The 26,104-nt window shown below is 42.4% G+C and overlaps 1 protein-coding gene, 1 long non-coding RNA gene and 1 other non-coding gene across 6 annotated transcripts in view; 1 reads left to right on the top strand and 2 right to left on the bottom strand.

Annotated features, from left to right (window-relative positions):
• LMTK2 (lemur tyrosine kinase 2) overlaps positions 1-19,337 on the bottom strand; it is a 69,077-nt gene extending 49,740 nt beyond the window's left edge. Inside the window, exon 1 of one of the 3 annotated variants that reach the window (XM_074345680.1) lies at positions 18,919-19,337. In XM_074345680.1, coding sequence (XP_074201781.1) covers positions 18,919-19,009 — 91 coding nt within the window. In that variant the 5' untranslated portion in view covers positions 19,010-19,337. The remainder of the gene's footprint in view (positions 1-18,918) is intronic. The other 2 variants (XM_074345679.1, XM_074345677.1) reach the window with 2 other exon arrangements.
• Positions 7,402-16,728, bottom strand: LOC141573871 (uncharacterized). 2 transcript variants are annotated; one of them, XR_012500240.1, is made up of 3 exons: positions 10,343-16,728; positions 9,153-9,306; positions 7,402-8,395 (listed from the first exon to the last, which is right to left on the bottom strand). It is a non-coding gene; the product is annotated as an uncharacterized LOC141573871 (long non-coding RNA). The 2 variants fall into 2 exon arrangements; XR_012500239.1 differs by having other exon boundaries at positions 9,153-9,269.
• Positions 19,338-24,659: 5,322 nt separating the features above from the next.
• On the top strand, positions 24,660-24,732 carry TRNAV-AAC (transfer RNA valine (anticodon AAC)). Its single transcript has one exon. It is a non-coding gene; the product is annotated as a tRNA-Val (tRNA).
• The last annotated feature ends 1,372 nt before the right edge of the window (positions 24,733-26,104 follow it).

The following is a 26,104-nucleotide window of genomic DNA, read 5'->3' as shown; positions in this document are numbered from 1 at the left end:
AACGGCTCTAGATTTCAGAGGCATCTTATACTCAGCAGAAGGCTGGTTTACACTGGCAGCATCTCTTCCTTCTCACTGGCACAAAAATAAGGGTGTGTCATAATCAGTCATATCTGAGATTTGACAAAACACCCTTTTTTTTTTTATTGGATCATCACAACACCAGCTCCATGTCACAGGTGAGGACACTAATGTGCCCAAGAACTCGAGGTGGGAAGGCAACAGGGCCAGAATCTGGGTTCAGGGGTGCAGGGTGCAAGTCCCCCTGACCTCGATACCACATCATTTCGCCTCAATGAGGTTAACTTAATGCTTATAAACAACCTAACGTAAGTACTTTGAACCAAAGTCTCACTGTAATTAAGGCAGTTCATACTTCTGGGATCTCCTCCAAACTCCACACAGAGGATTACTTTTCCCTCTCTTTTCACTCACAGTTTTTTTTTATCATCACACACTATCACAAAATTTGATCAAAACTGCCTGAAGGCCAGCTCAATTACCTGCTTCATAAAACCGTCTTCTGTGAGTCATAAGGTAGGCATGAAAAGTCATACCCGTGTTCAGAATAACTAGTTATGCCAAGTTTTGCCCAACCTTGTTAACGCATTTATTTCTGTTAAGGCACTGCAGGGACATCTGTGCTCCTGCACTCAGATTTCTTCAATGTACACAAGGACCACTCAACCACAGCGTCTACCAGGCCCACCGAAAGGATTCTCAATTACTAGCTACGAAATTTACTAGGTAGCCTGTAGTAGAAATTATTACAGTTTTACCACTTTTAAATACTATTTTATTTACTGCAGTTTACTTTTGATCAGTCCAAAGTGCTGTGCTTTTAAAGAAAACTCTATAAACCAATAAAGGAAAGCTTCCATACAATGAAGAAATCCAACCAGCCTACTGCAGGCTGGAAGGTGAGAAGAGTTTGCATAAACCGCAGAGGGGAAGTGAATCCGAGACTTGAGGAACTACAGCTAAAATCCCCGCGGGCCCAGTGGTCAAACTACAAACCGAGCCCCTGGGAGGTTCCTGATTGCAACAGTTAGCAAACTGAAGAAAGAGTTTTCTTTTGACATTCTAGTCCACAGTGTTCAGAGATGTGTAAATCAAACCAATCATCTACTGGAGAAAAACATCAGTCATGACAGGAGTGTCTCCACATACTTAGGCAGCCTCATCAATTACAAACTGAGAACAAGGTTAATTAGAGGTTTGGGGTACTCAGTACACTTTCCCAAGACACTGATGAAAAAACACACGGCATCTCTAAAGTCCATTCTGTGAGTTCTCATTTTAGTTTGCAAACCATTTTAATAGGTATCCAGCACTTGATTTAATAAGCAGAAAACTCAAGAAACTCTAAGAGGCAGGTACATATTACCTGTTTCATAGACAGGTAATTTGGGGAGCACAATTTCTCAGTAATGACTCAGAGTCAGTCAGGAATGCTACCTGATTATTAATTCAACCATCATAAATCCCTGCCTAGAACCCTGATTAGAACCTGAACATGCATGTAATTAGCTAAAGAGTTACCTGTGAATCCATTTTGGATTAAGTAAAAAATTTTAAAGGTCCACAGACAAGAAGAAGTGATGATCAGTGAACGTCTGGCTCCACGGGGGCCGCACAATGCTGGTGTTCCAGCTTCGTCATTCCCTCTCCAGTCACCAACTCGTATGGCTTTACAAAAGAAAACTTCCTCATATTTGATTCCCCAGCAGTTCAAGTCATAAAGGCAGGAATGAAAGTTCGAACCCTCTAACCACACAGTTGGTTCCCCTGGTCTCCAGCCCCATCCTGAAGCTATTTAGGGGACCCAACAAAGGGTCACTTCATTAGCATAAATTCCGGTACAGCTGGAAGGGGCTTGTTATTAACAACAAGAGATGTTCCCACCACCCTAATCACTCAGAAAATTCCAAGGTTTGGGGAACTCTGAGCCAGGAATGGGGACAAAGACCAAATACATATCTCCTATTATGTAACAGGTATATATCCCCCAGAATAGAAATCAGCAAACTGGCCTGTGGACAAAAATCCTCCCACTGTTAGTTTTGGTATGGCCTGCTAGCTAAGAATAGTGTTTCCATTCTTAAAGAGTTGTTAAAAAAAAAAAAAACCCAAAGCCCAAGAGTAATACGTCATGACACTACATTCACATCAATAGCTAGTAATGCAGAAAGACAGACAACCGCACATTATGTGCCTCTGGATGGAAAAACACACCACCAGCCACTACACAGTACTGCCAAAAACAAACAATCCAACAACATGTCAAACCTGTACCTGACCAAGCCTCTAGATCTAAATACCAATTAACAGGAAACAAAGAGAACAGTGAGACATATTAAATTCCTCAACAAGAATGTAATCAGAAAACTCAGGCTATGAAAAACACTCAAGAAGAAAAACTTGATGAATTACAAGGAGAGATGAAGAAGGAATTAAAAGAGATTTTAAAAGACATACCAGCCAATTACAATGGACAGGTGTTATTTGGATCGTGATTCAAACCCTTAAAAAAATTATGACATTGAGACAACTGGAAATCTGTACTCTGACAACCGACTGTATTAGGGAAGTAGGACTCATTTCTAGGAGAGAGTGATAATGGTAACGTGGTTATGTTTTTAAAAGTAGTCTTCATCTTTCAGATAGTGACCTATTTAACAATGTCTGGAGTTTACTTCAGAATAGTATGAGGGTAGGGAAAGTGATGGGGGTAGTATGAGAAAAGATGGCCCTGAGCAGATTCAAGCTGGGTGAAAGGTACATCCGTGGGAATTCATTATAATACATGCCTAGTCTCGTAAGTTTGAAGTTTTTTGCTTAATAATGTCTTCACATCAATTAAATAAAAAGTATAAATAGGAGAAAAGAAACTAGATACAACAATTCACAGTCTACATTCTTGCCTACCCCAGGCATGCGTATTAGTCTGCTAGAGCCCAGGGGTGCTGGGCAGGGAGACAGCCCAGCCTCCACCACTGGTATGCAAGCCCCTTGGGCCTCCACTCCGACACTGGTATGAAGGGAATCTTGACAGACATCTTCTAAAACACGAGTCTAAATTTGCTTTAGTCTGAATGCTGTGTTTTAGTCTGCTCAAGCCAAGACAGAACACCGCACACTGGGTGGCTTAAACAACAGAAATCCATTGTCTCACAGTCTGGTGAATGGAGGTCCAAGACCCAGGTGTCGGCAGGGCCAGTTCCCTCTGAGGCCTCCCTCCTTGGCTCACAGACGACAGCCGCCTTCTCGCTGTGTCCTCACGTGGTCTTTCCTCTGTACGTGTGTCCTTGGTGTCTCTTGGTGTGTTCAAATGTCCTCTTCTTGTAAGGACATCAGTCGTATGGCAACTGGAGAGCTAATGGCCTCATTTTAACATACTCACTTCTTCAAAGCCTGGTCTCCAAATATAGCCAACCCCTACCGACGTTGGAGGGGGACTCAATTCAGCTGCTAACACTGTAAACTTATTAAATTAGGAACATCATCCCCATTGGTAAGGGATGCTCATCAGCACCAAAGACAAGTGTACATTGCCTTCCTCTCTGGCTTCCCAGTCCGCGGTGGTTTGAAAATGGGAAGGGAGTGCACAACATTCAAAGCGCGCATCAGACACAGACACCTCCTCCACCCTCACTCACCCTCAGGAAATTCATATGAGACATTTATGTGTCTACCTGACAATGAAAACTGGTGCCCCCTCGGCTGACCAGACAAAGGAAACCTGGCAGAACTCAGTGAAGCTAAGGACCAGCAACCTTCAAACTGGTCCTGACATCAAGTCCACCTCTAAAATACAGTTTTGGCTTTTTTTTAAATTATTTTTTAAGGGTAGGACCAATAAGTCCATCTCCCTTTTCCAACATCCTGACAAGCAGCTTTACATCCCGGAGACTAGTAAAATGAATCATCATCATACTACTTGATGAAGATAATTCAGACAGTCATGGTGATGACACATTTCTACTTAACACCTCAAAATTACAAACCCATTGATCATAACTGTTTCCTGCACACAGAATTTTTAAGTCACTAAATGTTTTCCTTGCCTCTTCATGTAACAATACATCTATTTATAATAACATTAGACGCTCCAGACTCTCCCTGATGTATTCCAAAATTAGGAAGGGAAAATGAAGCACCGCACTAAATATACCCAACCGCACGGAACAGTAAATAGTGCACTGACGATCTGTTGATGAATCAGAGATTCCACAAAGACCCCGAAGCCAGAGCGTCAACAGCCTAGAAAAACAAACCGTGCTATGTGCTAATCAGTGAAGTGCTCTTCTTGTTCAAAAATGATTTTCAAGGTCAGCCAACCCCACTGCTCCCTCACACTTGCTGGAAGCTTATATAATTCAAGTGCTGACTGAATACCTGTGAATGAGCTCATCTCAGATGAAGTCGCTGTTTCTCTCAGGCTATTTCATTAAAATCTGTTACCAAAGGTCCATTTCATCCCAATTTTAAAAGCACTAATAACAAGGATAGACACTGGCACAAGAGAGCTAATCTGAGGCGGCACAGTCTGGCCAAAGTAACGCAGGTTCAGACGACTTCCGTCGGGCCACTGTGTCCCCACGCCCCAGGAAAATGATGGCAGGGGTAATCTTTCATGAACCAGAATCTTAATCGGGGTCAACAGCATAGTTAAGTTGTGGAGTCGTCCACAGTGCTCAGATGTTGGCAACAGCTCGGAATCAGGACCTTCCTGTGGTCCAGGAAGCCAGCTCACCAACAGGCAGCATCTGGTCCCAGAAGCAGAAGCCATGGCCAGCTTCCCAGGGCCCCTTCCCCCACACCTGGTCACTTCCGTGCAGCACGAATGTCTGGGGGAGAGGACATGCTGTCTTTCCAGACAACTTCCCACTGAAATCTGCAGCAACGTGCAGGTAGGTCAATGGCAGTACTGCACTCACAACACTCAGCCAATACACTTCCTGCACGATACGGCCAAAAGGGTAGCAGAGATGACAGAGATGTGTGTTCCTTGCTTCCCCGGCAGGGCAGACCCCAAACATCCTAGAAAAACATGCCTACCTTGTTCTTTAAAATTTCCTACAACACCTTGAGAGAGAGTTCATGGTCTCAGAACCTTTCTAGCTTCCTAAGGTCTAATGAAAATTCCCTTTTTTTTTGGATGGGACAAATTATTATTATTTTAAAATTTAATTACAACCAATTTTGTGGGTATTAAATTTTTAAATTTTAACAGATGTAAACCAAAAAACAAATTAAATTCAGTAAAAATGAGAACAGGAGTTTTTCAGTAATTACAGATTATTAGAAGGCAGGAATCAATTTAGAGAAACACAAACAAACCCCATGTTTACAATGATTGTGCCACAGATTTAAACTTCAGTAGTGCATTAGTAAACTGTTCACATTTAGATCCTCACCTCGAGATTTCTAATGCAAATTCCTGTCAATATAATTTAAACATATTCTCAGGCAATGTGTCTTTAAAAGTCCTCTCTTCAGAGAGGAAGCAGAATGTGATATGGACGCAGCTGGCCACACGGATGGTTGGACTGGATGTTGGGTACAGAGAATTCATTATACTCTTCTGCCTACTTCTGTGTATGTTCAAAATTCTCCATAATAAAGTACTATCTTCATAACTAAGCCAGAAACTGCTTACAACACTAGCTCAACAAGGTTCTACAGAACATCAAGGCAAGACTACTTAGGGTTCCTGATAAGGCTGCTCTGATGTTGTCTTTACAATAACCAGAAAAATTAATTCAATGACAGTTTAACTGCATATAACTAGGTCCTCCCGGACACTCAGGTGTCCAGCCCAAGATAAAGACCTGTAAGTGATGAACCGAGCTCCACTCGTTGAAATGGCCATTCCATCACCCTGCTGTGAGAAGCCCACCCGTCAATAAGTCCCACCCGACACATGCATTCATTCAGCAAGTGTTCATGAAGCATCCTCCACAGGACAGGCACCACTACAGGTCCTGGGAGGACAGAAGGGGAAACAACAAAGCCCCTGAACTCACAGCTTACATTCTCGGGCAGCGAGACAGACCACAAGCAAATCAATAAATATATGGTACTTCAGATGGTGATGAGCCATGTGGAAACATAAAGCAGGGGATGGGGGATATTGTCATTTTACACGAGTGATCAGGGAACACATTTCTGATACTATAATTCACACAAGAAATGATGGTGGTGTGGCCCCACCCACGTGGTGATAAAAAGAGCTACTATGTAAACGGTGCTCCAGGCTCCGTTCCAGACTCCTCCAATCCCACAACCACCCTTTGAGGTGGGTACTATGATTAGCCCCATTTTAACATGAGGAAGCTGAGCATGGGAGAAGCAAAGGAGCTTCTCCAAGGTCACACAGCTCCTGCATGGAGACATACTCCCACTCCTCAACAGTGCCTGGGACTCAGGGGCAGGTGCGACACGGAGTGAGGGGAAAGGGTCAAGGAGGACACCTCCCATCAGGGCCCGTCACTCTGAAATATGGGCAGGCTCTCAAAGATCACCTGACATTTGAGAAAATCCTCCTTAAAAAAGGTAAAAGAGAGTGACCAACACAAAGACAGGAAAGGGGTCCTGAAGAAGACAGACAGTCCAGGGGTTTAAAAAAACCCTAAAAATTCCTATAAAACTATAATTAATATCCTCAGAAATAAGATATTAAAATATAAGATATATAAGTTATAAAAAATAATACTACATGCATGGATGGGACGTTGCACTGTACACCAGCAACTGACACACTGTAATTGACTGTACTTCAAAAATAAAAAATTAAAAAAAGGAGATATTACACTCATGAGAAAAAGCTATTTAGAAAGAGGTATGGGGAGGAGGGAAAACTCCTGGAAATAAAATGTATTAGTAAAAATAAAGGTCGTCCCACAGTGGAATAAAGACACAAAACATGAACAAAAGGAGAGTCGAAGCTCATTCCAAGAAGCCCAGCATTCCACTAATAGAAGTTCTTGAAGGAAAAGAACAAAGAAAAGGAAGAGGAAATAATTTCCTTAAAAAAAAAAGTGTGTATGAAATTCTTCGGGAACTAGAGGACACCACTCTCCAGATTCAAAAGGCCCAGGGTATCCATCCTAGTGAGCGGGGTGAATGGTAGACTCATGCTAAGGCACTGTTTTGCAACTTTTCAGATTTAGAAAGTCGCAAAAGCTTCCATCCAAGGGGGGAACAGAGACCATACAGGAAAAGAAATCAGACCTCGCAGTACAACCCTGGAGGCAGCGGAAGGGCGACCACCACCCACGCCTGGCACAGGGCATAGCGCGGGCTCCAGGGCAGCCCAGCCAAACACGCCAAGAGCAGGCTCAAATTCATGACACATTCACGAAACACTAAGGAAATGATGACACAGGGCAAGCCCAGGGAAAAGAAAAGATGTCAAGGAAATTTAATCATTGGAAACACTATTGGGTCAACAGTGAACAGTACCTGCAGTCAAGTGCAAACACTGGGTGGTGATTTAACCAAATAGTGGGGGGGGGGGGACGACGCTAAGAAGAGGAAAGAGTGTGTGTGTGTGTGCATGCATGTGCACATATACATCCTCTTCTTCCACAGCAGAAATTGAGCGTCTACTTAAACCAAGAATCGGTTATTCAAGCATGTTATTTAGCAACATGACTAAGAGCAGGAGGTGATGCCCAGGGGAGGGGTGCAGAAAGCAGGGATGCGGAAGAACGGGATGGGGCAAGGGTTCGCTGCACTACTTTTATTGTAAGTCATGGAACATTTTCACTTTTTAAAATACCTATGTGCATTATTTGCTATTAACAGAGATGTGATGGTGTGGGGAAAAGAGAGGATCAAGAGGGGTAACAACATTTCAGGGATGGGACAAAGAAACAGGGCTAGGTGGGAAACAGGGAGGAAGACGCTGCAGAGGCAGGTGGAGACCCCGGCGTACGCCGCACGGAAGGCAGAAGAGGAAAGCACTTTTAAAGGGTCTTGAAGAGAAATACGACAATTAATAGGAGAAGAACCGTAAGAATGGTCCACTTTTTTTTTAACTCCTCCTGAGAATTTATACTAACAAAGGTATTTAAAAGTAGAATAATGCTACGCAGAAAAATACATGCATTAAAAAGTCTGTTATATACATAAACAGGGAGAAAGGGTCCTGGAGAAAGCACGGGAAGACGCTGCTGCTGACGGAGCCCGAGAAGCACGAGAGCTGAGGGAGGACGGGAGCAAGGGCGTCAATCCAGGAGGGTCTGAAGGAGCCAAGAAGAGGCGGAAAATGACATCTGTCTACGACTTCACGTACGCTTCTTGACATCTGCCTGTGAATCTTCAGAGCAGACACAAAAAGTATCTCCTGATGGGCACTGTTCTTGGGAGCCACAGCACCCAGCAGACCCTTAAAAGGGACCATAAAAAGCACTTAATCACAATGCCAGAAGTATTTTTCAAGTTTACAAGCCAACGTTTACAAGTTTATGATTACATTTTTAACATCAAAAATATTTTTATTGCCTTTAATTAAGCAGTAGGAGTCATTTCATAGGTGGAAGTTCTTCTAACAAATTAAAAAAAATTAAATATCAATATGGGGTTTTTCAGCCTATTTTTGGAAGTTAGCACAGTTTACTAATTCAGTAAGGAATCCTATTTAGTACTTCAAGAATCAATTATATGACAAATATTTTAAAATTTTACTCAGGACTTTCAGATAATAAGTAGAAACAAGAATCCAGAGAAGAAATGACTGGAATTAGTCTGTATGCCTTTATCACACTAACAAAAGTGTTCCTGAAAGTACGAGGCCGTGAACCCGGGGAGGCTCCCTCAATCCACGATTCAGTCTGCCAGTGACCAGCAGAGAATGGGACAGAATTCATGACCTCCCTTTTCTGGGTCTCGGCTCCTTCACCTGTAAACTGGCATTTCAGCTCTAAAGTTCTATACACAAGGATTTATAATTCCAAAATTTTATGAGTCCACCAAATTCCCATGTGGTTAATATTGGTAATCAGATCTTATATTGAAGTTAATTTATTTCTCTTAAAGCAAACGAAGTTAAATTACAGATTTCTGCATTGCACCCAGCAGCAAGCCACTGGTGGAGTGTTCCCAGGGGACTATTTTGGTAAGTTTGTTATTTTTCAGTGTCTCACCAGCAATCAGTGTCCGGGTATCACGTTTTAATAATAGTCTGAAGTCAGAGTCAAGGCAGGCTGGGTCCTTGGAAAGTAACAGTTGCGGGTGACACAGAACCATTCGAGGGAGGCACCCTGCCAGACAGAACCAGGAAGAGGAATGTTTTGCCTGCTGCAAAGAGTACAGGTTGAATTTATTGAGGTTTCTGAGGCAGAATCTGCAGCGTGAAAAATACATTAAGCTTAAATTTAGAGGCTAATCTGAGAGGTAACCAATACAACACAACCTTCGGTTTTGCAGTAAGAAGCTGAAACTACAAAGTTTTACAATTACTGGTTGGTTATAGTAGGTATTTTAAATGTGCAAAATGACAGCAAACTCATCCTCCTCTGTCTTCTAAGTCCAGAATGTCTAAGAGATTTATTTCCCATAATTAAAGGTTGTAGTTATATCATGTCAAACTCAAGTCTCCTGTTCAGTGTTAGCAACAAGGGGGAAAAAGGCATTTTCAGGATGGACTTAGAACATGGACCTTAAGGAGGGAAAAAAAATGAGCTTTTAAAAATTAAATTATAGTGGTTTCACCTGGGGATAAGAGCAACTTCTCTCTCAAAAATCACCATCCAGGGGGGAAGGTATGGCTTAGTGGTAGAGCGTGTGCTCAGCATGCATGAGGTCCTTGGGTTCAATCCCCAGTACCTCCATTAAAAATAAATAGAACAAGTAAAATAAATTAAGACATACAAAAAAGGGGGGAATATCAGAATAATAAAAATTCTTTTAAAAAAAGTCACTATCCTAGATGCTTATAACGAAATTCTTTTCTCCTATGCAAGGCAAACGTGCCGCCAAAAGCACGAGTCCAGAATCATCTGCGCTGGCATATGGGCCAATGATGTTCTTAATCAAACCCAACTGATTACACAACCGCTACAGTGTAGCCGTTTCAGAGGTAAATAGTTTGCTTTCTTTAGCTCATCCTAGAAATATTTCCTACATATTAATACATTCACCGCAAATACCTCAACTAGCTTTTAAAAAAAAGTACCCACTGAAAAATATGAAATGGGCTACAAATCCTAGGCTATTCCAAAATAAGCCAGTTTAGAAAAATAAGCTTTTTCTATGGTAAGATGTTAAAGACATGGTATTATACTGAAAAAAAAAAATAACCTTGCAAGTTAGGGAGCGCGCGCGCGCCTCTCACCTGGGGGATCGGGAACGTCAGGGGTTGCACCTGCTGGAGCTGGGTTTCCTCGCTAGCCTGTGCTGCAGCGGCCAGAACCCCAGCTCCAGGGCTGGCACGTCTGCACCACGAGGTTCTCAGCTCACAGCGCTGGCATCTGACTGTCAGGCTGCCAGTTCACAGTTTCCACTGATTATTTATACAGGATATTTATAAAATGCAAAGAGGCTATTATTTATACCGACCTCCAGAGAAGGAGCTAAAGTTACCAAAAAAAAAAGAAAAAGGTATTTAGAGCAATAAGTGCTGTAAGTGCAATCTGCCCTAAAGTATTCAAGTTCCTTTGTGGTTATAACACACATACTTTTCACAGGCAGATTCTTCAGAACAATATTCATGTATGGTGGTCAGGAGCAGAGATCTCTTCAGATTGTAAACGCTGACATTAATTTTTTAATCTATTTTTTTTGGAAGGGGGGGTAATGAGGTTTATTTACTGATTTATTGTTTTAATGGCGGTACCGGGGAGTGGACCCAGGACCTTGTACATGCTAAGCACACACTCTATCACTGAGCTACAGTCTCTCTCCTAATTTTTAATTTTTTAATTTTAAATTGTTCTTCCCTCTTTGTGTCTCAGTAACTACACAAGTCAACATATTTCTATTAATTAAACTGGTATTATTTTGTCTCTAGCAGAAAATAAACTATTTTGTGTTGCGGGGGTGGGGAAATCACCAGAAAAGTATTATAAATGCAGATTTCCAGGCTGACTTTCAGAATTCTGATTCAGTTGGTTTGTTTTGAGGCCTCCAAATCTGCATTTCTACAAGTACCTAGGTGATGCTGACGCAAGTGATCCTGTTTTATAAAAACATCTTTACTTTTTCCTGAAACATTTTCAGCCAAACTGATACCGTGGCCAGGCCAGTGGGAAGGGTACAAGTGAACAAGCTTCACTGCAAATTAAAAACTGTGGCTGCTGGGTGATGGGCACATGAGGGCTCATTATGTTACTTTTTCTACTTTTGTGTATGTTTGAACTTTTCCCTAATAAAAAACGAGAAGGAAAGAAACAAAAGGAAAAGCTCTTTAAATAGATCAGACCGAGTCCACAGCCCCCTGTACTCTTGAGACTTGTCACCAAACACTTTATCTGAACTTTTACCAATTAAAGGAGTTGCCTACAATCCCCTTCAACAATTTCCGAAGCTGACAGATCCCTAAAATAATTCTCTAGCCAAATCCTTAAGCCTTAGAGGCTTCCTTCATATCCTTAGAGATTAGTCTGCTCCTGGAGAGAGTGAAGAAAATCTTTCAAGTATCTATTGCTCTAAAAATAAAAATAACTCTCTGCCAAATGTGGCAAATGTGGGATGCACAGTATTTATGCTGGTGTTAATAGGTTAAAAGGGGGTCAAGTGACAGGGTCAAACATGCACAGGGCTCTTCCAAGTTGTGCGTCTTGAGGAGACCCTTCGTCCCTCCAAAATCTCTCACTCACTCCCTCTCTTTTCCCAACACCTGGGATTAGGTAGAGGAAGCAGAGGATCAAAACCCTATTATAAATGTCCCAGAAGCAGCGAGCAAATCCAGTGCCCAGATCCCGGTTTCTAACATCACTGTCCAGTAAAAGGAATCAGTCTGAGAAACGGCTGATTGCAGGGCTGTGGCAGGGAGCACACAAGAGGCGCCTACAGCTTCTCACAGCACAGGGAAACATGGGGGAAAAAGGTGGACATATGTCTGCAGGACACAGAAGCCAACTGACAGGGCTCCCAATAGCCAAAGCTGGTACAATTTGAGCAGCAAAATAAATAACAGTATTGAACTATAACCCAAAGTGTAAAATCAATATCCATGTGTCCACAGTGATGTAAATAACTGAATAAGGAAATGAATGGGGGAGAAGAGTTAAGTCTCCCATATAGAATTCCAAGTAATTCATAGACACTTCCCCCTCCAGGGGGTGGAGCATAACTCGTCACCACCAAGTGCGGGCCGTGCGTACGTACAGCAGGGAGAAGGGCGGAAAGGGTAACCTCACGGCAGAGAAAGCGGACAAACGGCACCTCGGCCAGGTGATCAAGTGACGAGTCGTCTTCAAAGCACACACCCTCGATATGATGTGACGAGAACAGCACTTCAACCCTGGGGTTTTTCCTCCCAAAGCACAGAATCCCAGTCTCTTTACGAGAAAAACATCAAACACCAGCTGAGGGATAGTCTACGAAACACCTGACCAGTACTCCTCAAGACTGTCACAATCATCAAAAACAAGGAAGAGACTGGAGGAGCCCACGGAGACATGACAACTGAACATACTGTGGGATCCCAAAACAGAAAAAGGCCACTAGGGAAACACTAAAGGGATCTGAATAAAGGACGGACATTGGTTGATAATAATGATGAACTGGACTGGCTCCCGGTTTTGACAGGTGCGCAACACTAACATAGACGTTAACAAAAGGGAAAACCGAGCAGAAGATACACAGAAACTCCCTGTACTGTCTTTGCAGCTTTCCTGTAAATCCAGAAGTGCTCTAAAAGAAAAAGTTCACTAGTAAAAATAAAACAACTATAAGTGGCCTCATTCCAGGTGAAGGACTGGGGCTGGGTAACAAGTGAAGTTCGCAAGGGAATGAGAGGCTCTAAGCTTACACACTCTCCTCTTAACAAACACGCTCTGGAAGACTGGTCTGGGGAACTCGGGTCTCCAGCACTGTCTTCACCAGACTTCAGCATCACCCACAGACTTGGGCTGAATGTGGGGTACCAAGCAAACACGAGAAATCCCAAAGATGTAAGGCACAGTCCTTGCCATACAGGTGAAGAGACAGGACTTAAAGAAACAGGGGGTATTTGCCAAGTGCCAGTGGTAGACTCGTACAACAAATCCAGACCTTTCTGGGTGATACAGCCCACCCCAGTAAATTTTCTCTGCAGTCCTTCCATTTCATGTAAATTTACTTACAAACTGTAACAATGCATTAGCATAGCAATATATTCTATACCTTAAAAGGTCACAACTTTTTAAGGATGAAAAGAAAATAAATGAAACCGTTCCCAGGTTTTCATCCTGCATTCTATGAAATGGAGCCCCTTGTACCACAAGTAAACACTCTAGGAGCTCAGGAAGGGGAGCAATCTCTAAGCCTGGGCAAGAAGAAAGGTCTTCGTAGGGAAACTGGGGCTGCAAAGAGGGAGGGAAGGAAGGCAGGCATGAAGGGGAAGGAAAGAGAAGTGAAGAGAAAAACAAAGATGTCAGCACTTAAGAAATACAGGGGAAAGAGGTAACTGCAAACAGAGAGAATATACGAAGAGCTGGAAGACGGGAATCTGCTCAGCCTATTTTGCAAACTACAAGTAGATCAATTTAGCTGTTAAGAGAGCGCCATGAAGGGCGGACAACAGATGCACCACAGCAGAAATCCAGCAGCAATGACCTCCCTGACCAATGCTTCCCAAAGTGGGGTCGGAGGCCAGGGGCCAGGCACTACCCTAGCCACACCACAGCACGTGGTCTTGGCACATCTATTTGACTTGACGGTAATGGCAATTTAAACCTTTTAAAACAAACATATGACATAGTAAAACCTGCCAAGCTGCCAAAAATAAAATAAAACGTAAGCCCCCTCTGAAGCCCAATGAAGGCAGAAGAGTACAAAGTCGCTCCAAGTTGCGGTTTCAAGCACCTGAGACATTTGGCATCAAGTGTCCTCATTTTTCCCACTTGGATCACGATAAAGCCAAATAAAATTTGGAATCTCTGCACTGTGCTAACCTTTGCAAGAAAACTTTTTTTTTGAAATATTGAGGTTATTTTTCTGATTTGCCTGCTCTTTGTGGCAAATAACTGTAATGCCAAGGCATGGTTCCAAATTAGTCATTTGCCACAATTTAAAAATACTTCACTCCAATATTTTGCTCCAACATAAATTTTTTTCATATTTCCTCAGCTTTCTCTTTTAGTGTCTTCCTACAAGGATTCACAGGAAAATAGAGATGTGAAACTAAAAACGATCCTAGGTACAGTAGTCTGTTTTAGACCAGGAACGTTTTTCCCAGCCTCTCCTTTCTATAATATTCCTTTCCTGATGTCTAAGTAATAAATAAAAATTTCAAAAAGAGTGAAGCACAGTTAAAAGGCTGCCAAAGTACAGGGTTTTAAAAGAGAGACAGAGAAAACAAGTCCGTCCTATCCATCTCTCCAAATGACATTTTCTAAGAAGAGGCCTCAGTCTCGCACTGGTCCTAACACAGCCCGTTGCCTTCAGGGATGCTTTATGCAAGTATACAATCGTATTTGGGATCAGCTAAACTTACATTGCCCGTGTTCCTTCAAGTAAATTAAAACCAGCACTTACTCACGTGCAAGAGCTTTAGTCATCTTCATGTTCCAAAACAGGTTTACTATATCAAAGCAGACTAATCCAGATCATCTTAAACATTTCTAGCATAATTCCCAAGATTAAGAATTTCAAGAAGTAACAATACCAGCCTCTACATCGCACTTCAAAAAGCCAGATTTCTCTCTAAAGGATCTCTTCTTCACCCATCATACAACATGCTATCTTGAGTAATAAAGATTTTTTACATGCAGTAAGTTCTCTGCATTCCATAAGTGGCTTTTTACTACTTTGAGTTCCTTCTTTGAAGCCACACCACCCACCATTCGTCAATTTTACGATAACCCACCAAATTTACAAAGAAATCTGAAGCAGTGACGAAATCTATGTTGCCAAGCGCCTAACCTGTAGCAGACACAGCCACACCGCATGACAGGAATCCTTTAGGTAAATATTATCATCACCCTTTTTAAAGAGTTGAGTTCTAAGAAGCTTGAAGAGGTTAAGTAACTGGCCCAAGGTCTTAAAAGCTGTTAAAGTGGCAGAGGAAGGCCTCATGCCCAGACTAACTCCAAAGTCCAAGTTCTGTCTACAGCACCTGCTCCTTCGGTGACTGGTTCATGAATTTTACTCTCAACTAGACTGAAAGTTGGATTCTTTTTATATGTCCACTGACAAGGACTCTTTTGAGGACTAGTCTGTTTAACCAGTCCAGAACCCCTACATTACATTTACATTACAAAGTGGTTTTTATGATATGTCCAGCTGTTATCTAAGTGACACAGCCCACAGGAGACACAGAGGGCCCAAGGACTCTCTAAACTTCAAGAGAATTGCATCAACACTCAGCACATTGATATCAGCAAAACTGCAGAGATTTGATAACTTCAACACTGATCAGCTACAAAATTGCTGGAAAGATTTCCTATTACTGTGCCATTGAGCATATTTAGTTAACCCCAAAATACACCAACTCAAAGCAATTCACAGCATTCCCAGCCTAAGTCAGATCTCACGCCTTATAGCCATATATCCTGAAAGAATTTGCATGGAAAGCCCGTTGAAAATAATTTTTATTTCTCAGAAGCTGTTAAAAGAAACATAAAAACTCACTTTAGAAAGCACTTCCTTTACTCCAGAAATCTTTTGCAAGATACAAGTCTGTTTGTTTAATCTAAAACAAGAGCCCCGGTTTCACAAGATGCTGTTTAATCAGTAGCTGGGTCCCACCGGCTACACAGACTTCCGTGAGGTTCTTTATCTGGAACTGCTAAAAGCTTCCTCTGTACTCTGTGACCTAATATGCCAAAGAACAATAGAAGTGGGTTTCCTTGTCCAACCACTATCCTGATATTAATAACAAGCTGTGGACTTAGAGGAACGCCTTCAAGCATACAAGATCTTTTTTGATGATGTGAATCCTGAGAATCTTACAAAAGGCTCATAAATACTTTCCAAGAGAAGAAAGGTCTGATAACTGTGATCTGGAGGAAAGAATTTCTTAGCTGTAATCTTAGTTTGGTAATTTAACTATGTGTGAAACACTGGACTTCCTCTCTTTATGTAAGCTTCCTAAGTGAGGACCAATGAGATCTCAGCCTTCATAACTTAGGGCCCTTGCAGAAATACAGATTCTCAGGAAAAGAGGCCCCAGGAGAGGGCATAAGAGACTCCCAGAATGATAAAGAGAGGCCCAAAATAAAACTCAACCAGGAAATGCCTTCTTGCCTAATGGGCAAAGGCAACCACATATTTACAAAGCCTATTATGACTGAATGAGTAAATACCTTTTTTCAACTTTAGAATCCAGGAATGATTTTGGATGACATAGAAACCTGGGATAAATGAACTTTGATTTAAATGGTGCATGTTAGTTAACTGCCTTATTTCTTTCCCCATTCAGACAGGCTGGCAAAGGATAAAATTCAAGTATTTTTTCCAAACTACTGTTGATAAGCTATGCTTTCTCCAAGGCACTGTTAATCAGTTTGAAATTTAAGCAGCATAAAGCTAAGGAGCAAAGACGCTATGCAGCAAATCCACCCTCAATTTGAAAATGACCAGCCTTACCTCTGTATGGAGTACAGGCTCCCAGACAATCAAAAGCTTCAGAGTTATTGTTTTCGATGTTTAACTCCTCTTTTATCTACCATGTATGTTCCAGAGAGCTTCCTCTTTCTTTACCAGTGAGTTCTTATCAGGATTAACTCAAAGGTTTCTTTATTCTTCCTGGTCTGATACATCTTGGTCAAGAATCCGTCTCCGTTACCAGGGTTAACAGTCTCTTTTGAATGGAAATACAAACCCCTCAAATCTCTGTGTGACTGTGCATCTTTTACACATAATTTAACCCTAGGTACCCGTCATTCTTATATCACAAGTCTAACCATATACCTTCTAAGCAACAGAATACGAAGGGGAAATCTACAAAAGCTGCTATAAGCCACCAAATATTTCTTCGTGCTTTCTTTACATCAAGATTTCATATTTCTATTTATGGATCAATCTTCCTAATTGCTTTGTTTTACAATATTCCAACAAAAACTTAGATTTATGATTCATACCTCCATTAAAACAGTAAAAAAAAGTGGAATAAAACATATTAAGAGGTTTACAGGCAGACCCATTTCCAAAGCTTCCTACGTAGAATCTGTTTTCCAAAATATGTTAAAATTCGGTTACGTGCAAAGTCATCTGGAAACTTCGTGACTCCCTTTTACGTTTATACTCTTTACCCACTGTCCTACTCTAGAGCTAATTTTCAATATCACTATCAATATTTTTCAGTATCAACATCTCTCCATATACCCTTTTATAAATTCCCAGGTACTTTCTGTGACTCTTACCTGGGCTGCCTATACACTCCTCATAATACTCACTCTTTTTATCTACCAGACCAGAAAACAGAATTCACCTTACAAACATTTGATCTAAGGCAGTGGCAGAAATTTAGCGACACGCTCTATGGTACAATGGTACAGTTAATACTCCGCTAAAGGACACTCAATGACATAAGCCGGTGTGTCTCTGCAAATAATTATACATAACTTTCACTGCAGATAAATTTGAAAAATATGTCTTTACTAGGGACAGTACCTTCCACATTCTGTATCCAATTAACATCATTCTAAAATAACTCTTAAACCCAAGAGTATTCCTAAACAGCTAAAAGACTTGAAGTAGTAAAGCAGAAAAATCACACAACTAGGGAAATCTAAGACTGGGTTGTAGTTGTGGCTCCACCTATAATTCAGCTGTGTCACCTTGGTCAGATCATTCGACCCCCCCAAGGGCCTCAGTACCTTCGATTGCAAAACGAAAAAATTGAACTAAATTTTCTTTAAGGTCTCTTCTCTTCCAACTCTAAAATTCCATGAATGTATGAAATGTCGGTCTCTCCTTATTTCAAAGATAAGCAGCAGATAATAGAAAATGCGCCTAGAATAATTTTTCCTTTAAAAGAAAATTATCCAACTTGGGATGCTTTCCTGGATGGAAGTTTTTATCTGGGAAAATAAACCACAAACGAAAACGATGTTGAGAAAATGGGGAGAAAAAAAGAAAATCATACACTGACGTAGCTAAAATAGAAACTTCAATCACCCTTGGGCCATTTTGTCAATAGTTACTCAAACGCTGGTACTCTAATCACTGACTTCCTAAAACAGGGATATTTATAGGGTTGTTTCTTTCTCATCCCTAGAGATTCAATCCGAATAAAAAGCACAGCGTCTAAAATCAATCTACAACTTCAGAACAAGTTGCAGGGAGCGAAGGCAACTTCGCACAGCTCTCCAAGTCATTTGCATTTAAGTATGATTAGGGCTAAGAAACGGTTCTTATTATAAGATGTGAGAAAAGCACAGGAGGCAGGTGACATCTGGAAAAAGAAGCAAAACTGTCAGGAAGGGATGTCGGCTGAGGACCTTCGGGCAACAGGTCCCAAGCCGGTACCGCAGCCTACCCCGGGAGGGGACCGTCGCTGCCGTCCCGCTCGCAGCCCTCCCCAGCCCCAACCGCATCGCCTCGCCCCGCTTCGGCCCTGGAGAGGCAGCCCGCCCCCTCACCCCACGCCCCTGCGGCAGAACCTCCTAATCACTCGCTTTCCCGGGCCTCCCGCCCCGTCAGGCCCTCGGATTCCTCGGCGCCGAGGCCAGACCGGCTCCGCCGCCTCCTCCCCGGAACCCCCGCTGCAACGGCCCCGCAGCCCCGGCCCTGCAGCCCCAGCCCCGCCGCGGGCCCGCTCACCTGCACCTGTTTGCGGAAGTGGTGCGGCCCCGGCACTGCCGGCGGCCAGAAGCAGCAGCAGCAACAGCAGCAACGCCGGCGGCCCCGGCATCTCGCCCGCGGCGCGGCCCGGGGGGACGGCTCCCGGGTCGCCTTCCGTTCGTCTGTCCGTCCGTCAGTCGGTCCTGCCTCTCTGCACTGCCTCAGTGGCACCCGCGCCGGCTGCTCCTGAGCTCACGTCGCTTCGGCCAAACCTCAGCCCGGCTCCTGGTCCGCACCCACCGCTCCGACCACAGAAACACCATCCTTCCCGCCCGCCCGCCTGTGCCGCCACCACCGCCGCCGCCTCTCAACAGCAGCAACGGCAGCAGCTCTGCGGAGCCGCGGGCCCGGGCAGCCGCGCTCCCACCGCCATGATGGGCTGCGTCATGTGACGTATGGCGGGGGCGGGAAGTTGTGATAGACAACCCATCTAGCCAATCGTCAGTTCCACACCGGCCCGGGAGGCCCCGCCCATCACCCTGGTGGAGGCAGGGTGGCTGCGGGTGCGCCCCCTGCAGACCCAAGAGCGTGGGCAGCAGGTGATGCTGACAATTATTTTAAATTTTTCTTAAAAAAGGAAGTATAAAGAAGACAATAAAAAGCATCCTGAATTTTTTCTCAGTAGTTTAAAACGTGTAAAAATAGGCCTGTTTTGTCTTCTGCCTTTTTTACTTGCAATAGGCATTTTAGGCTCTTTTCCTTAGGTTAACAGGCATATCCTATCAGCCACCAAGGAGCTTTGGGCTTTTTGTTTCAATTCAGCAAGAATAGAATGCCTCTCCCCTTGCACACACTGATTCAGCTCCTGAGCTCAAGCTGTTCCCCTTGACAAGAGTGCCCTTCCTGCCCTTCCTTGGCTACCTGGCACACTCCCTTTCCACTGTCAGGACTCACCTGAAGGATGACGTCATCTAAGAAGGCCTCTCCCAACTGGAGAGATGACTAGCATCTCCTAGAGTCTGTGCTGGCCCTGGACAGACTGCTTGCCCAGCTACCATACTTTATTGTTCCTGTGACTATAAGCTCTCTGAGGACAGGAACTGTGCCCATGACAGTTGGGGGTCTCAGGGGACTGGTGCAGGGCCTGGCTTCAGTAGGCATTCTGTATAGGAATGTCCCTGGTCCTGGGACTGGATGCCAGGGAGGAGTCGCTCCTAGGTGCCAGCCTTACCCCACCTAGAGACAAGGCTCAGCCAACAGATGAGGAGAGACCACTGTTCTGCAGAAAGAGTAAACAAAGTAGAAGTAACAGTGATCAGAGGCCTGGAGGCTGGGAAAATGCTGGGATTTTCTGGAGAACGCATTCGTAGTCCAGTTTGTGCATGAGAGGGACTAATTTGAATCTTATCAGATGGGGCTCTATCAACTGGCAGCAGGGGAGTCTCCCCGATTTTCCAGACTCCTCAAATGTCCATCCCAAATGACAGGTCTCTGCAGTGCTAACCCCATGAGGACACACAGACCATACCCAGGGAATATTTGTTGAATGATTGAAGCAAGCCAATAAACACCTAAGTACACAAAGAGCTGGAATGTGGAAGCCGCAGGTTAAGGCATCCGTGGCTGTCAGTGATCTCTACGTGGACAAGAAAAGGAAGGCAAAGGTCTAGAAAAGAGACACAATCACCCTGTTGTGCTTCTACTTGGATCAGGAAGCTCCGGACTTCGAGTCTGAGGAAGCCAGGGAATGCTCACGCTGTGTACTGGGAGGAGTCACTGTATTTGTTTTCAGCAGTGCTGGCCCAACCAAAGCCCTTCCTCATCATCCTTGTGGTTGTTAATCATAATTAAAGTGCACTCTATCAACAACACATCAGACCACAATCCCAAAGCAGGTTTCGTTATTATTTGAGCAGCCCAAAATTTTTTTGAAAAAACTTTTTTTTCTTTCCACTTCACAGAACAAGGGTTAAGGTACACATTCCTCAGAGGGTGTCTAATGGAAACCTTCACCCTACCACCTACCTCAGCACTCACCTTTGCCCAGTGTTCCTTCGAAAATTTCCAGTCAGAGAATTTATAAAGCAAATGAGAACCTCCTTGCTTTGTTTGATTTCATCTAGGAATCAGAAAACAGCCTTTGGCACAATTTGGGATTAGGTCCCTAAGATGAGAAGCAATATCTTTCAGTGGTCCTATAACTGTTCTCACCTGTGCTCGGCTTTTTCCAACTTTTCATGCACACCAAGCCATTACTTGGACGACTCTACTGGCATTGTCTGTAATGCTAGCAAGCTCTGGCTAAGGGCTGGATGCAGAGGGATGTGGATTCAGTTTAATACTGAATGAGCATGCATCTCTGAGGGTCTGGTACCACCTGGTACCCTAAATGTTTGCAGGGCTGAGCTGGATCAAATGGGTGCCTCCATGAGAATCCTGTCAGTGGTATACTGGAGTCAGCTGATACTAGCTTGTGAAAGCCAATTGTTCAACCTTCAGGAATTTTGCATGCCAGTTGTTAGACACAGATAGTGTTGAAAATTAATTTATATGAGCTTACAATTAAATAAATTATATTAAAAGCAAAGGTATTATGGAGAAGCATTTTCAGAATGGAAAGCAATAAGAACACTAGCAAAAATTGTCAAAATCAACTTCTTCAGAATTCTAGAAATTAGCCAAAGGTTTGCAACAACACAAGAAATATTTATTGAAGAAAAATGGCTGAATCTCAGTAAGAACTATGAGCTTTGTGTCATTTTTCACTTGCTGTAGTCCCATTTTTCCTTCTCATCTCCATGGTAGAATTGAAAAATATCAGCCTTACAACCAGAGTAGACATGAAAATGAACAACGTAGCAGAACTGTGGAGGGGACAGAACAGGTTTGGAGCACCCCTAAAATCTGCATCCCCAGAGTACTGTCACTATTTGAGCAGTCAGACAGCTTTCTAGAAAGGCACTGTTCTCAGGATTTGTCTTTATTTGGCAGGACTCAGAACTGTCTTAGTGCAAACAGCACTAGCCCCTGTTTGTTGAAAATAATCAGTGGTAATTGTTTAACATTGTAGCTTCCTGAGCTAGTGATACCAGTAGACTGATTGAAAACTTAAAAGAAAAACTTAGGGAATGAGGTGTCAAAAGGGGCTCTGAAAAACTCCAATATATTCCTGGAAATCTAGAAAGTTATATGCATGTGCAGGGTTGTACACATGCCCAAGAAAGACATGAGAAGGCCCAAATCTTTCATCCCTGGCTGATGCTGAGGCTCTGTGCAAGTAGGAAGCAAAGGCTAAGGCAGAATTTTAAACTGCAGAGTATTGAAGGCATGCCTCAACATATGTGCTCTTAGCAAAACCAAGCAGACATAATGGTTCAAGGCATTTAAGGACATCTCTGTACAATCATCAGCTGACTGTTAAGCTAGCTGAATGGAGATTTCAGTGGCCACACCCAATAAAAAATGCATACTTTACAGAATTAACCCAGGAAAGTCACTAAACAAATGAATGGTGGAAGCAGCAGCAACAACAAAACAAACCCTGGGAAAGGGGAATATCAGGGAAAACTGGTTTCCAGAGTTGCCACATTATGGTATTTAAAATATTCAGTTTAAAAAAAAAAAAAAGAGCAAGAATGAAAAGAAACAGGAAAATACACTCCACACACAGGATAAAAAAGCAGTAAGTAAAAACCTTTCCTGAGGAAGCTGAGAAGGTGGACTTAATAGACAAAACTTATACATAAATAAAAATCTATAAAACTAATTTTAAAAACTTTTAAAATAAATCAGCTATTTTAACTGTGTTCAAAGAACTAAAGGAAATCATGTCTAGATAATTAAAGGTTGGTTGAAAGACATTAAAGAAGATCTGAATAAATGGAAAGACATCCCATGTTCATGGATCAGAAGATTTAATATTGTTAAGAAAACAATACTTCCCAACTGAGCCTCAGTTTCAATGCAATCTCTATCAAATCTTAACTGGCTTCTTTTCAGAAACTGAGAAATTGATCCTAACATCCATATGGAAATTCAAAGGATCCAGAATAGTCCAAACAATCTTGAAAGAAAGAACAAAGCTGGAGGGCTCACATTTCCTGATTTCAAAGCTATAGTAATCAAAACAATGTGGTATAAGAAAGACATATAGAACAAACAATGTAATTGAGAGTCTATAAATAATTCCAAATATTTATAGTCAATTCATATTCAACAAAGATGCCAAGACAATTCAATGGGAAATAAAATACAATTTCTCAACAAATGGTACATGGACAATCCACATGGAAAGAATGAATGTGAACTCCTTCTTCACACCATACACAAAAATTAACTCAAAATGGATCCAAGACCTAAATATAAGAGCTAAAACTTTAAAACTCATGACTTTGGTGATGGTTTTCCAGCTATGAACACCAAAAGCATAAGTGATTTTAAAAAAAGATTCAACAAAATTTAAAACTTTTGTCCTTCAAAGAACATCATTGAGAAAATGAAAAGACAACCCACAGAATGGGAGAAAATACTTGTGAAGCATACATCTAAAAAGGTACTTATATCCAGAATATATAAAGAACTCTTACAATTCAATGATAAGAAGAGAAATAATCCAATTAAAAAAGAGGGCAAAGGATATGAATAGACATGTGTTCAAAGATATACAAAATGAACAACAAACACATGAAAAGATGCTCATCATCACTAGGCATCAGGGAAATGCAAATTAATGTCACTTCACACAAAGATGGCTCTAATAAAAAAGATAATCATAAGTGTTGTTGAGAATATCTAGAAATGAACCCCCATTCACTGCTGATGGGAATGTACAAGGTGCAGCCACTTTGGAGGATAGTTTGACAGTTCCTCAAAATGTTAAATATAGAGTTACTGTATGATACAACAATTCTACTCCTAGATATATACCTAATATAACTGAAGACATATGTCCACATAAAACCTTGTCCACCGACATTTATAGCAGCATTATTTACAATAGCCAAAAGGTGGAAACAACACAAATGCCCATCAAAGGAAGAATGGATTAACAAAATATGGTATATCCTTGTAATGGAATATTATTCAGCAATAAAAAGAGGTGAAGTACTGATACATGCTATAACGCGAATTAACCCTGAAAACATAATGCTAAGTGAAAAAAGCCAGTCACAAAAGGTCATCTATTGCATGATTCCATTTTTATGAAACATCCAGATTAAGCAACTCCACAGAGACAGAAAGTAGGTTAGTGGTTGCCTAGAGCAAAGGGGGTGTTGGAAATATTCTGAAATTAAATAATGGTGACCACTGCAGAACTCCATGAATATACTAAAACCCATTCTAAAGGAGTGAATTTTATAGTCTGTGAATTATATCTCAAAGTTGTTATTGACAACAAAGGTAACAAATACTAAAATGTCGTTGACTCCCAGTTATTTTACTACATTTACTGTTACCTGTGCTTTGAGGTTTCTCACGTCTATGGTAGCTGTATAGCAGAAATGCTGACATAATACTGTACTAATGCACACTTCTTGGCAACTCTGATTTCAGTGACAGCACGTCTGCAGCCTGAGTATTTACACCATGGAAATTGACAAACAGTGCTAATCAGGACTCTTTTTTGCCCCCAGAGAGTCCTTTGTTATGCACACTAGTGGTCTTGCTATTGGGTACACTCCAAAGTTTCTCTATGACTGCCCCTTGCTGACTTGAATCCTTTCTGTGGTTGCATTACTTTAATCCAGCTTTAGGCAGCTCAAGAGACCATGCAGCTTCGGGGAAGGTATAGCTCAGTGGTAGAGCGCATGCCTAACATGCATGAGGTCCTGGGTTCAATCCCCAGTATCTCTATTAAAATAAATAAGTAAATAGATGTAATTACCTCCCCCCATTAAAAAAAGTAAAGAAAAGAGACCATACAGCTTAGAAGCCACATGCTTCATCCCGACTCTCCTTCTAAACACCTTTGCATGGAGCCTTTGCCTTTGTTGCCTTCTAGATCCTCTGTCTAAATCTGTCTGAGTAAAGGACAGCTCACCAGATGTGGTGGCCTTTCAGGGCCCTGAGCCACCACCCATTTATGGAGGCAGGGGGGACACAATATGGTAAAAATGAATGAATGTACAATGCTACCCACAAGATAATTACAGGATTTATAAAAAGTACTCAACAGACAGTGAGATTCAGGAATGGGATCCCACTTAAAACCACATTATGAACATATTTTTCCCAAGCTCATCAGGGCGTGCGTCTTCATTTGGAAGTGAGTTCTACTTAACAATGACTTACAAATAACTTTCTATGTGTCAGGCATTGCTCTAAGCATTTTATGATCAACACCTCTTTAACCTTTATCTAATTTAGAATATTTTCATTTTCCCTAAAAGAAACTCTGTGCCTAATTGCTGTCACTTCCCATCCCCCACCTCCTCCTAGTCCTTGGCAACCACAACTCTTACTTTTTGACTCTATGGATTCACCTAATATAGACATTTCCTAAAAGTGGCATCATTCAATATGTGGCTTTTGGTGACTGGTGGAAACTACTAACATTCCCATTTTACAGAGGAGGAAACTGAGAAACAGAGAGGTCAGTCCTCTTGCCAAGGTCACACAGCTGGTAAGTGGCAGAGGTAGGATCCAAACTCAGGCAGCCTGGCTCTAGAGTTCCTGCCCAGTCTCAAAATCAGAACTGAATGATGTGAAAAGCATACAGTGAAGGCCTTTTGTGAATACAAGCTATGGGCCAAATTGCCCTATGTGGCCCCCTCAGGTGAGAGGCCCTATTAGGGGTTGCCTTCTGGTGGGGACGGAGGTGGGAATTGGGGAAGAGTGGAGGTGGGAATTGGGGAAGAGTAGAGGTGGGGAAACTCCCTGAAGACAAGTTCCTCAATAAAATAAATTCATCCATTGTGAAAGACAGAATCTCCTCCTCAGATGAACACTGGATTTTTTCTTTCTTTGGCCTGCCCAGCAGCTGAATTCCTTCCCGTGTTGAGAAAGCCCCATGACACAAATCTTGGCAGTAAGACTAGGGACCGGACTGCCCTCTGGGGCCCCAGCAGCTGAGGTACAGGGCATCCTTCCAGGTCCAAGGTGATGCTGGCAGCTGTGTCATCCTGGCACATAGTTCCCCGGAGAGGGGGAGCCTGGTGACCTCCTTACTGCCAAATTCCCCTAGTGGCTGCTTATGTCCTGAGCCCAGGCCCAGCTCTTCTGTGGC

This window comes from Camelus bactrianus, chromosome 18, assembly GCF_048773025.1.
Source record: "Camelus bactrianus isolate YW-2024 breed Bactrian camel chromosome 18, ASM4877302v1, whole genome shotgun sequence".
Classification (NCBI taxonomy): Eukaryota; Metazoa; Chordata; class Mammalia; order Artiodactyla; family Camelidae; genus Camelus; species Camelus bactrianus.
This window is presented reverse-complemented; position numbering and strand designations above follow the sequence as displayed.